At 38.4% G+C, this 12,572-nt stretch overlaps 1 protein-coding gene across 1 annotated transcript; it reads right to left on the bottom strand.

Annotated features, from left to right (window-relative positions):
- Positions 1–5,440: 5,440 nt before the first annotated feature.
- Positions 5,441–11,549, bottom strand: TUBD1 (tubulin, delta 1). The gene is given in 9 exon segments (XM_010288384.1): positions 5,441–5,846; positions 6,699–6,749; positions 6,751–6,868; positions 7,403–7,543; positions 8,194–8,358; positions 9,162–9,393; positions 9,921–10,137; positions 10,594–10,741; positions 11,315–11,549. Coding segments are annotated over 9 exon segments (1,347 nt in total). The 5' UTR covers positions 11,487–11,549; the 3' UTR covers positions 5,441–5,743.
- Positions 11,550–12,572: the final 1,023 nt, after the last annotated feature.

Raw genomic sequence — 12,572 nt, 5'->3', positions numbered from 1 at the left:
CTTTAAATAAACATTACATTGTACATGTAACCAAATATGTACAATAATATTTTTCATAGAATGCACCCATTTAAATGCAAATATACCATATAAGATGGTATTTATTTCTCATCACATATAACTAGTGAAACAAAAGCTCATAGCTCACTGAAGCTCAAGCAATGTTTATTGTCTTTTTTATATTAACCAGTGCCTTATTTTAGTTAGTTTCTCTACTTATTGTTCTTTTAAAACAGGAATCTTGGCCTAGAGAGAGTCCTCATTTTACTTATTTGTCTCTCTTACACTGTACCATTCCATATTTTAAAAATTTTGCTTTTAAGACTAGCAGACAAGAAGGTTTCTGCAATCTAATTCACACAGATAAGTACAGAGGCCTGTGCCTTTGTTTTATACCACTAGACTCTCGTAGAAGTCACTGTTTAGAATCTCTTGGGCTTGTATGAACCATGGGGTTAAGGTTTAGACTTCTTCTTCCATGATCTTTACCATGGAATGTATTTATACCTCTAAAAATTGCCTTTAAATTTCCTGTTTCCTAATGCACAGAAGCAGCCTCTCTAATCTCATCTCAGGCTATCCTGACTGTTCCCAGTGAGCTCCTTATGGCTGGCAGTAACAGTCGTTTGAAACACCACCCCATTTGCAGCTCTTTGCGCCTCCGGAAAGGGTTAAGCAGGTTCTGCTGATTCACTGAGGTAGGTGACTCACTACCCCACCCGGATAGAGGGGAAGTGGCTGTCTAGAGGGAGAGGATTCATACAATGTGAAATCAGAAGGGACCATTGTGAACTTCGAGTTTGACTGAAAGAGCCGGAAAGGCTGTATAGTTAAAATTCAGGATTATCAGCTCTACAGCCGGGTAAGTTAAAAGCTGTCTGAGTGTCCAGGCTGTCCTTCTGGAGTGTGGGCAGAGGTGGGGTAGGAAGCCAGAGGCAGAAGGCTTGAGGAAAAAGCCTACACTGGAATTGGCCGCCTTGGTAAAGCTGTGTCTGGGCTGCCCTTGAAAGCAGTGGAGGAAAGGCAGCCGCTCAGTTCCTTCTGGAAGTTTTTTGTACCATATCAGATCCATGAATCACATTCCTGATGGCTCTTGTGCAGTTTTTACAGTGGTGTCCAGCAACACACAGACTTCCTTAAAGTACACTTTGACATCTGAGAGTATTTCCTTTTAGGTGTTTGGTCCCTCATTTCATACTATTTATCTATAGTAAATTTGTTAATAAACAAATGCAGAAGGAAATTAATTATTCATTCAATATTCTTTTCTACCTTAATGTTTCCCAGTAGTGTATCAGTTGGTAGTTTGAATATAACTTCCTTTCTTCCTGATAAAATCCTGGTTGTTGTGGAAACCACAGATTTTTGCCCTTAATCTTGAGCTGCCTCTGTTTGGTAAATCTGTGCAGGTTATCCTCTTGAAAACCTCTTATATATTTACACAACTATTCTATCCTTTCTGTAATGGTAGTCAGTCTAACCTTATAAGCACCAATATATATTTAAGTCCAAATAAATTGTATCTGTAACTATATTAGTGCCCTGTCACTTGCCAAACAGTTACTGTGTTTGAAGTATTTGTAACAGTTAATTTTTGTTCTTGTTGTTTGGTTTTGTTTTTTTTTTTTTTGTGGCCAAATAAAAGTCATCCTATTCATTAAATATATCTGCTCTAGTTAGAGTCCTTGAATTGACTTCCAAGAGAGCTGCACCTGTCCATTACAAAAAACAATAGTGAGGTTTGATGCATTGTTCCTTGGTTTATGGACATCCTGTGGGTAGTTTGCCTAAAAGTAGCTAGGTCAAGGCCACTGATTCTGTTGTCCCTGCCTCAGTGAGCCATTAGCTTGTGCTGACCTTTGATCTACCTCATTAATTTTAATTTCTAATGAAATAAAGGCCCTCTGCCAGGCTCATACTATTTACATAAATAATTTACTCAATAAAATAGCAAATGACTACTCCACCTTCTAATGTAATTGTAGATGACGAAAATTTGGTAATAGATATTCACTTCCTGTCACTTTGACCCTCTCCTCTCCACATCCTGGGGAAAAATAATAGAGGAATCCAGCCATAGATCAAAAAATGAAGGCTTAGTTTGGGAAGGGTGTGAGAATTTCAGAACTGAGGTCAGCTGTGAAAAACACTAACAGGAAGAAGCCTACAGGTGCCTAAAACAATTCCTGTTGATCTCTTCTCCAGAGGGGTTATAACAGCTAAGACAACAGTTACTTTTGTTTCCACCTCCATTTTTTTTTTCATAATTTTGAGGAATCTGTGTTGTCAAAATCTGGCTGATGGGTGTGATGCTGTATTGCTGCTTTGAAAAACGTTGTTGTCCCATGGAAGTAGGATTATTTTCCCTGAATCCTAACTGTGAACAAGTTCCTACAGAGGAAGGAATTCCTTTGATAAGGATAATGAACCTGTTGGCCTAGCTCTGTCTTTGAGCTGCCGAATCTTTACTCTATGTTTTCATATGTTATAACTACAGGTTAAATAAGGAAATTTTTATTTTTGCTTTGGGGATTATAGATCTTAGCTGTATGCTGTGTTTCCTGACATGGCCCAAATTCTGCCATCAAACCTAAACAAACAAAGAAACCCAAATATCCTGCTCCATTAACTAAAAGTGACATAAGCCATAAATAATAAATGTACTTATAAAGAATAGATAAATGGGTCCATGTCATTCATAGGTGCAATAAGCACCTGCTGTATTTGCTTCATGCTTCGAATTATAAATACATAGAGATAATGTGAGGTTATTTCTGCAATGAAGTTACTTATTGATGTAGCAGTACAATAACCCATTGCTCTCTCCCATGTTTTCACTTAGCTTTTTAAAAATCTTTTACCTGTCCTGTGCAACAGTGAGGAAGAGTATGCATTTCTGGGACCTGGTCATTTTTTCAGACACGGAGTTACCTAGTCTCATTTCTGATACTGGAAGAAGTTCTCAGTCTGATAGCTTTGAAAACACTAGGGAAAAATATTTCTATGTTGCTAAACATCCTGTGCCTTTCGAAGGAGGGAGGAGGGAGAACCTCACCATACTGTCTCCTTTCCTGACCCTTTGTTCCTTGCAAACTTGAATTGCTTGTGCTGTTTATCTTAACTTCTTGTGCAATCTTTCCTCCAGTCTCTTCTGTGAAAATACCCAAGTTAAAGGCAATGGTTGAAGCTGACAAAAACACAAGACTAGAAAAGCCCTTTTGATCAGAACAGTCCCCCAGCCCTGAGCTGCCAGGAAGTGATTTAGTGAAAAAATATTAAATATCACAAATAATATTCTATAACAAAAGTTATATGTAGTTTTGAACTTCCAAACAACTAAAATTTTACTGAGTGGTATAGGACTTGAAGTATGGCTGGATAGCTGAACTATGATAATTGTGTTTTCTCCTTTTGAGAGCAAGTTCCTAAAACAGGAATTAGAGCAACTGAGTGAAAACAGAAAGCAAACCAGGCTAAGTTGTTGGATTATGTACTGTAGTCTGCAAGAAGAATATTGTCAAAATGTTTTGTCATAAATATCAAGTGGTTTTTTATATGAAAATGTATTGGGTATATTTATCTGCTTTCTCCTCTTTGCCTTCCCTCTTGAGTTCTCCCCACCCATCCCACAAATGATTCTCATTCCCCTCTAAATGTAATGATTTAGCTATTGAATTGAAGCACCAGTATAGCTCTTCACTTACACAAGTAATTTTTCTGCATGAACTAGGGCTAGACGCAACTCTAATGTGTACTGATGGTTGCCCTACTACTAATAGGCAGTTGAAACTTTTTTTTTTTGAAGGCATGAGAGATTAACATTGCTTGTCTATAAGCTACTGTGAAATTTATCAGAATCCACTGGGGCTTGCATGGACACAACCATGCCGGTGCCCAGCTATTACTCTGAGTGTATCTATCTGAGCAATGGTGAACTCGGCTCCAGTACTTACTTCTTTTCTTCAGATTGAATCGTACAGTAACTTGACCCTTGTCAAGAAGTCTGTCTGCCATTCCAGGTGTCGTGTGCCAGAGCTGCGTTGAGAACAGGTGCCCCGGGCGGGGGATTTTCTGCTTCTGTACCTGGCCTGAACAAAAGTGAAGAGGTAAATGAAACCAGTAAAGAAAACAAAGATAAAAGTAATTGAGTGACTGCTGCGCTCTAACTGAAGCCTAGCAGAATTACAAGGTCACTTCTGCATCTACCACTGTGTTGATTCATTAAAGACTTAAAATCTCAATCAGAATTTCTAACAGGGCAAGATTTCTATGGGGGCATCATTAGCCATATTGCAAACATCTTTAACATACTTATCGTCATACTATGTGTGTGCTCATCTTTTAGATAAAAGCTCAGAAGCCTGGCATGAAACAGCACTAAAACCTAAAGGGAAACTATAAGCTTTGTTCACTTGTCAAGGGAAAAGTCCTTGAGACCAATTTTTGTAACTTTTATTTTTGGCATGCCTATGTAATACTGAGCGGGATTATTTCCATGGGAGAAGCATGATGTGGGGAGAGGAATGGCAAAAATTCCAAAAGCTCCCCCTATCATTAAGTGAAAAGCTAACAGAGGCAGAAGGAAGCTCGGTGTTATAGCATAATACTTAATTCTGCTGTACTCTTCTATTTTTTTTAAGCATCCAGTCTGTGCCCCCACAAGCTATTGCAATCTCCTCCTCCTCTAAGGCCGGTGCAGCTGTTTGCATGCTGCAGCTTCGCAGTGGCACCACCTTGTGGTCGTGGTAAAATTTGTGCAAAAAAAGAGCCTGTTTCTTAATTTGACCTTTGAAATTACGCAATTGTATTTATTGTGTTATATGACAGGCTCTTACATCTGAAATCTACTGGCAATCATCCTCCCAAATCTGTTTAATTAATTAATTAAAAGCTATCTGTTTCTAACTTGTAAGAAGAAAAGCAGAAGTTCAAGTTTTGCTTAAACCTAGCGTTCGCCTATAACAAATAGCTGAGACCTCTGATGTACTATAGGGATTTTTTTTTTTTTCCAAGTTTAGCACCGCTTAAAAACATGGCACAGTGAAATGGCCAGAAAAGCATATAATTCATTATAATCTCTAGTATAACAAGAGGATGACAGGAAAATGAAGAACCCTTCCTACTTTTTTTACAAGATGGTTCAAAACTTCCACTATTTTGTCACAGTTAAGGTCCTTAAAGTAGAATTTAGGTCATCCTTTGCCTTAAAGGAATACTTGGCAGCCTGTTGTCTCTTGAATGATTCCCAAATGGAGCTTGGATTAATAATTCTAATGCTGTGCATTTTTATCAATATTGAAGCATTCTAGGGCGAAGTGTTATCATGAAAAATTTAAATTGGAGCATGAGGAATGCCTTCCTGCTGTAGTCAAGCACACATTTAATTTTTATCACACATTAGTTCATGATAGTTTAGCTGCTGAGAGTTTAGCCTGGAGAAAAATCCTTCTGTATGTAAAATATGCACATGCCAAAAATGATGTTCAAAGAGTTAACTACAGTACATAGCAAATGTATTGAAAAGTAGCTGTTTATTAGAGATATTAAATATTAATAATACCAGCCCATATAAGAATGTATTCAGTTCTGATTCAGTTCTTACTATTCTAACACATGCACACACTGCTTACAAGACTGAAAAATAATTACGGTCCAGTAATTTATATACTTCAGGAAGTTGATGGAAGGTTTTCAAGTGCTGGATTCTTTCAGGAAAGCTCTACTTCAGACCATTTCAAAAAAATCAAAGGCTGGTGTAACTGGAGATAACTTGTTCCAGAGCTGTGAAGCTGTCCAGGAAATCTTCCTCTTCAATTCCGAATTTTGTGTACTGGTGAATATAGGCTCTGTGTGTTGAAGCCACAGTAGGAAAATGGGTAAGATATTAGAAATCAGTGAAGAATCTGACACATGAAATCAGATTGTATATTATTGTAACAATGTCAAAAGAAGATTGGTTTCCACCCAGTAACCATGCTGGTTAGTTCCTACTGTGCTCTCGAACTCATTTTGTAATTCATGCTTATTGGTAAGTCATGACTTGTTTCTAATAGCTTTGTAACTTTGTGTATTGCTAAGGAAACAAAATTGCAGCAGTTTTCCTCCTGTACCTTTTAATTGTGGAATTCCTGTGCTAGAAACTCATATTTAGCAGATACCTGCTGTGACATGCAGTAACCTTGGCTTCATGACGATCACAGTGAAAAGGCATTTTTTTCTAGACTTCTTGGTTCTAATGAAAAATAAAACTAATAGCACGGGAGCCTTAGTAAACACACAAATCCCATAAATGCTTTTGAACTGAGCCAAGAACTTTTTTCCTGGACTGTACAGCATGTCTGCACACAATTTAGAAAGTATATGAACAGTAAAAGAGTTTTTATGTGTTATTTTTTAGAATGGTCACACTGGAATGCACTAAATTTGGGGAGTTTTAGTACTGAGAAAATAGTCAAATTGACAGCAGTAGAATATGTGGTCTCACTTATCCACAGAACATAAACACTGTTCTGTCTTCCTCTCTGTTCCTCACCCTGCCATCTTAAGCATAAAAATGTCTACACTAAAGTGTGGAAATAGTCTTCATGCTGATTCACCATTACTTTGCTGAAAGAGGGAGCTTTATTTACAATGATTTTGCTGCCACTGAAGATATTGGGAGTTATAAATGAAGTATCAGCATAATTATTTTCACTTACTTGGAAGCAAACATATTCCAAGCTTTTCCTACAACATTGTCAATTTTTTTTATTGCTGACCAAAGAAGCAGACTTTTCATACTTGTTAAACGCTCTTGGTGTTTTCCATGCATTAAAAGCGTCCCGAGGGTTTAGCCAGGATGTATATAACGAGGGATCTCGGAAACTTCCTGTAGCAGAAATGAGACAGCCCTTTTGACAAACATAGAGTTACAAGCTCCTACATCTTGATTTCAGTAGTCCTGTGTGACCTAATCAATGCTCAGCAGATCAGTTCAGGCCTTGAAAAAAATCTGCAGAGTGGTCAGTCTGTTGAAAATACAGCTTTTTCAAACATATTCATTAGATTATCTAGAAGCATACTCTTGTATCCGTACTTCATCTGCAAGCTATGCTCATCACTGCAGAAGCAGGCAAATATGTATTCTGACAATATAGCCAAGAATCCTATCATATATACGGACTTCAGCCTCCTCCTCCTTCCCTGAAGTGCTTCAGGAAACACAGAATTCTGTTGTAAATACAACAGCCTTAAACAATTAGACAACATGGTCTTGGACATTAAAATGTTTCTAGAGGGAATATTGACCTTAGTAGTCAGATATGTGGCCTTGGGTTTTCTTCACTTTCATCAGGTATGGTTGCAAAGAAAACAGTGAGATGTGAAACAAGAATCACTGAGGTATTGTGTTTTTCCTTCTTACCTAAGTCAACGCTGTGCATATCTTTTCCTCGCAGGATAACCAGGTTGGCAATGGAAGTATTGAAATGCAGCGGCTTCTTTGTGGAATGACTGGAAAGGATGGAGGAGCCTAGACGTGGTGGTCGTACTTGCCAATCAATACCTACAAGATTTTGGCAAAAGAGATATATAAAAGAAAGTTAATGTTTCATGAAATACGGATTCGGACTAGCTGAACAGTCAGATTGTAACTATCACTGTGCTGCAAGCTGAGATCATAAGCAGCGATTACACAATTCTCAGAGAAAACCAGTGCTAATCCAGTAGTATTTGCCTGGTAGTTACTAGTCTTACCAGAGACAATATACTTGTTTCTATACTTAGCAATCTGCCAGCCCATTCTTTACATAACGGGAAGCTATACTGAATTCCCCATGTAAATGATATGGGAGAGCTAAGCATTATTTTTATTAGTAGAAGGTGTAAAAAGAAAAAGCATAGCAGAACCAAGTATCCAAGGAATGTTCGAAATGAATCATGTAAATTAAGTGCATGGCCAAAAACTGTTGGTTTGTTTTGTGTATTTTCAATAGCTATAATTAACTGAGATGTCTGGGCACAAAAACAGGAGCAAGCTGGGAGCTACTGTGGCAGCTGAGTGAATAGTTTTTTTTGCTGTCTGAGGGAAGCAACTCGTTTCTGAACTGACTAAAGCTAGTCAGTGAGCTCCACAAAAAAAACGAGCTTTATTTCAGCTGCAAAAATAAATCCTTAAAGAGTGATAGATACTGAAGATGAGAGAATGCTTTTTACCTTCCTCCATTTTAGCATTAGCAATGAGCATCTGTCTTAAATGTTTGATGAGTCCAGGCCAACTGAATGTGCTATAAGCAAGGGAGTTTTCAGGCATCTGAGGTATGTTACGAAGACCCAACATCTTGAATTCGGGGTGTGGAACTAACGTCTCCATTAAGGCTCCTGAAAGAAGAAGTTAACAGCTGCTCATGTTTGACAAAAATATTGCATAGGCTAGCTAAAATAGGAGAAGAGAGTGAGGAATTGTACAAACATCTAGCAATTTAAGGTAAGAAACAAAGCAGGATATACAAAGATTAATTTGACAAATATATGGACTCACATCAGACAAAGTAGTGCAAATTTGCTACGTACTACTAACATGCTTGTTAGTAGCTTTTCTTTTACAATTCAGACTTGTCTCGCTCTATAGTCTGGCTCAAAATCTCAAAAACCCTAAGCACAGTGAAAGAGATTGACAGACAGATGTGAAAGTTTAATTTTACAAGCAAAACTCTTGGCAATATGGGTAACTTTCTCTAATTCCTTAAAAATACAGAAGTCAGCCTGTTGCTACCAAATTGCATGCTAGCCTGTCTTCTGCCTGAGCAAAACACAAAACTTCCATTTTATTTCAGTTTGTATAAACTTCTAACCTAACGTGAAATGTAGAGCTCAGTCCAAAATTAACTGTCCTGCACAAATTTCCTCTGAAATGTAAATAGGTACAAGGGTGTCTGTAATCACTGAAAAAGGAGTTCTTTTGGCAGAGAATGAAACCAGAAGCTAGGGGATCTATTTTTGACTCCGGTATAAAATTGGGATTGAACTTCTAATTTAGTCTTTGGGTTCACTTTTCCTATCTTAAAACTTGGGATGAATCCGAATACTTGAGTAAGGAGACTGAAGAAGTTAAATTCACAACATGAAATTATTACAGAAAGATGTGTGAGAATGCATTAGGCAGCTATATTATAGTTAGATACCTAACGGGTTTCTGCTGTAGTGTAAGCCACTTTCCGCTGTGTAAGTGGGCTGGAAAACACTCCCCAGTTGATGTGCAATAACTTGATTTACATCCCTGAAGGAGATCTGTTTAATATTCATCAGCTGAGCACAGATCTTGTGGATGACATCATTTTCATGCACAAGAAGGGCATCTGATGACTGGTACAGATGTGACAGAGTTAAAACAGAGTTGTAGTTTTGAACAATGACCTGGAAAAAAAACACACACAAATGAGTCAAACAATCTCTGTCTAGTTTATAATCCTCTGGCTACTGTAATTTCCTCAGTTATGACTTAGGAAGTGATTAATTTTCCTTGTCAAAGTGCAGAATGAGGTAAGGAGCTAGCAAAGCTTTTTCATGGAAAGAGAGCAAGACGTGTGAAAATCATGTTATCCATCTCACTTCATACAAACATGCTGGAATAAAATCTGTCTGGGAAGTGATTATAATGCTGAGATACTATCGTAACACGAGATTTCTAGTTAGCTAACAGAGCTTCTCATGAAACTGCATTATACTTTAGCACTTATATTATCAAGATTTTTTTTTTGTGAAATGACATGTACCAAACATTAGGCAAACAATTCATTAGCTGCATTACTTTCTGTCATGTTGGACATTTAAAAAGTAAAATGTACCTCTTTTCTAGTTTATTTCAGTTGTAGATATTTTATGTTTAAAAGTAAATAGTGATTATAAACTTGTAGAGTATCTCTGGGAAATACAACATTCACCTCCCCAGTGCCGTAGGGCCAGATAACATGGTTGAGTACAAATGAGGTTGGAAAAGCATCTCTTAAACACTGGGTCACAAATGCTCCCAAGCCGGATCCTGTACCACCAGCCATGCTCATTATTGTGAAAAATCCACTGAGACGATCGCATTTCTCTGCTTCTTTTTGTACCAGATTCATTATTACTTCTTTGTGTCTAGGGCCGTGAACAGAGTAACTGTTGAATAACAGACAAAACAGTGAGACGTGGCAGGTTCTATCAAAATAAAAGCAGTAACCTGAAGCTATTCGTAAACCATACTTTTCTTATTATTATTTATATAACCTCACATTATGTCATCCATTCTATCTGCAGTAAACAATCCTCAGCTGTGACATTTATTTTGCAAAACAGCTGTTTATAAACTATCCTTATTGTTTCCTATTCTTAAATCAAATATATTCACTTGATTCTAAAATGTTACATTTTCACTGTAAATACCAATTTCACTTTGCAAAAAGCAGTTTAGAAATTTCACTCCTACATATATTGCTACTTTAACTTAAAAATAAACCAAGTTAATGTTACATGCTCCGTACATCACACAGCTGCAATAGTACCACACCTAGAGAGTCTAGGCAGCTCATTAGTCTCTACAGTTCCCTTAGTGAAGCTTGGAACAATTGTTCATACCCATTTGCCCAGTTGTTCCCAGACCCTTGCTTCTGACAGAAGTGTGACCGATCATTGTATTTCCAGTAGCCAGACCCAGCCGCCACTGATAAGGTCTGGCTGATTACTTTAGGTTCCATGTCAACAAGTACAGCTCGGGCAACAGGTACTGGATAGGAAGAAAAACAAAACTAAGAATAATGTGCCAGTGTTGGAACTTGTTTACATAAGATGGATGGACTCGCACCACGGCCCAAATAGTACTCCTCCCACCTACTTAAGCCAAACTATAGATGGGACAGTACAGGCAAGTACAGAAAGGAGGACTTGGCAATGCCCTGGATTTCTGGTGAACCATCTATTTTTCCAAAGAGAAATCTGAACTCTAGAGACCATAGATCTTTCTGGAAAGAAGATACTTAATGCATTTGATAACACCCAATTCAGATACTCTGGGTCCTACTCCATGGAATGATCTATCTACAGTAGAAAACAGAGATGTTTGGTAGAAAAGATTATGCACATATGCTTAGTTTCCAGCTGTGTTATTGGCAGACTTGCTCTGCGGTCTCAGACACTTTACTGCACTGATTCTGCTTCCACGGTTGTTAGCAATGTCGTGAAGGCAGAGGGTTGTGACAATTCTTCAAGAATGAAGGTAGAAGACTTTTACTTTGTACACTTATCTCTGTTAGGCTGGAAACCAGACCCTCTGTGGGAAACAAACGCTTAAATGCTGTACCTTCAGCTTCCTCCTCGCAGAAAAAACGTTCTTTGCAAGCATCATGGTAGGATTCGTTCTCCTTCTTGGAACATAACCCATGTGTGCCATAGACGTCACTGCAGATAGCATTAAACACCTCATGACCAATTTGATTACCACACTGACCAAGCTGGACTGTGACTATCGACATTCTTATTTTGTATTTAAGCCTAAAAAAAAAAAGTATGCCTTTAGTAACTGTGGAAAAGAGAGGAGAAAAAAAGTTCTGACAAATAGATTTCTGATCAGTTTTGCAATTTTTTGAGAACCTCTAGTTAGAAGGAAGAGGTTATGCTACAGTCACTGGCTATTTCTGGGGAAAAGCAGGCTGTCAGCACTTTCTCCTGAACTTCAGAAGAATGCAGTTGGCAGTTTACAGGAAATCAATGTTTACTGTTGCTATACATCTGGAGGGAGCTGAAACCAACCATACAGCAAGAGAAGTCTTTGTTTTCTTACTTTTGCGTAGTAAGGAAGGATAGAAACAAGTAATTATAACTCAAAGTTACAGGATTAGGCAGTAAAAGCATGATAAGAAGGTACGATATGCCTTTAGAAATGTGAAGCCTATTCAAACATCTAGCTGAATTCCAGTCCTGCACTGCTATGGGCCTGATGCCAAAATCTGCTGAGGTGACAAAAGGATTCCCTAGAGTATTCCCCTTGCTTCCATCACAGAGAGCAAAGGTTTTGATTCAGTACTGGTATGTTTTGACGTTTTTTCCCTACTCAGCATTTTGCAGTAGCTCTGGTTTCTCACTTCTATTCTCCTTTCACAGAAACAAGGTCAATTTTTTTTTTTAAACTCACTTCATTATTCTGGATTGCTATTTTTCATTATCATCCCAGCTGCGCCGCAGCACTTCTGTAACAGCATTCTTTGGATAACTGCCAATGCCTGTAACTTGATCCTGCTGCATTTTGCAGGCAGGTATGTGCTACTTTTTATTCCTGCGCTTGATTTCAGCACTGCTGCCAGTCTGCACCTCACAGCCCAAGGCCAGCCTGTGTGTTACTGCAAGACCGAGTTACTCCTCACGGCAGAAAATAAATAAATAAGTACATCAATAAATAGATGTGTAACTGATTTCCAGAAAAGGCTCATGTCCAACCCAGGCGTGTGACACCGACCCTCCCGTGCCTACTATGTGTGTGCTCTGCGCATGTCACTCGGAGCAGGCAGCTGTCGCTTGGGCGCTCTTCTCTGGAGCTGCAGTCACCCGCCTGCGAGGGGAGA

Source organism: Phaethon lepturus, unplaced genomic scaffold, assembly GCF_000687285.1.
Source record: "Phaethon lepturus isolate BGI_N335 unplaced genomic scaffold, ASM68728v1 scaffold49685, whole genome shotgun sequence".
NCBI lineage: Eukaryota > Metazoa > Chordata > Aves > Phaethontiformes > Phaethontidae > Phaethon > Phaethon lepturus.
This window is presented reverse-complemented; position numbering and strand designations above follow the sequence as displayed.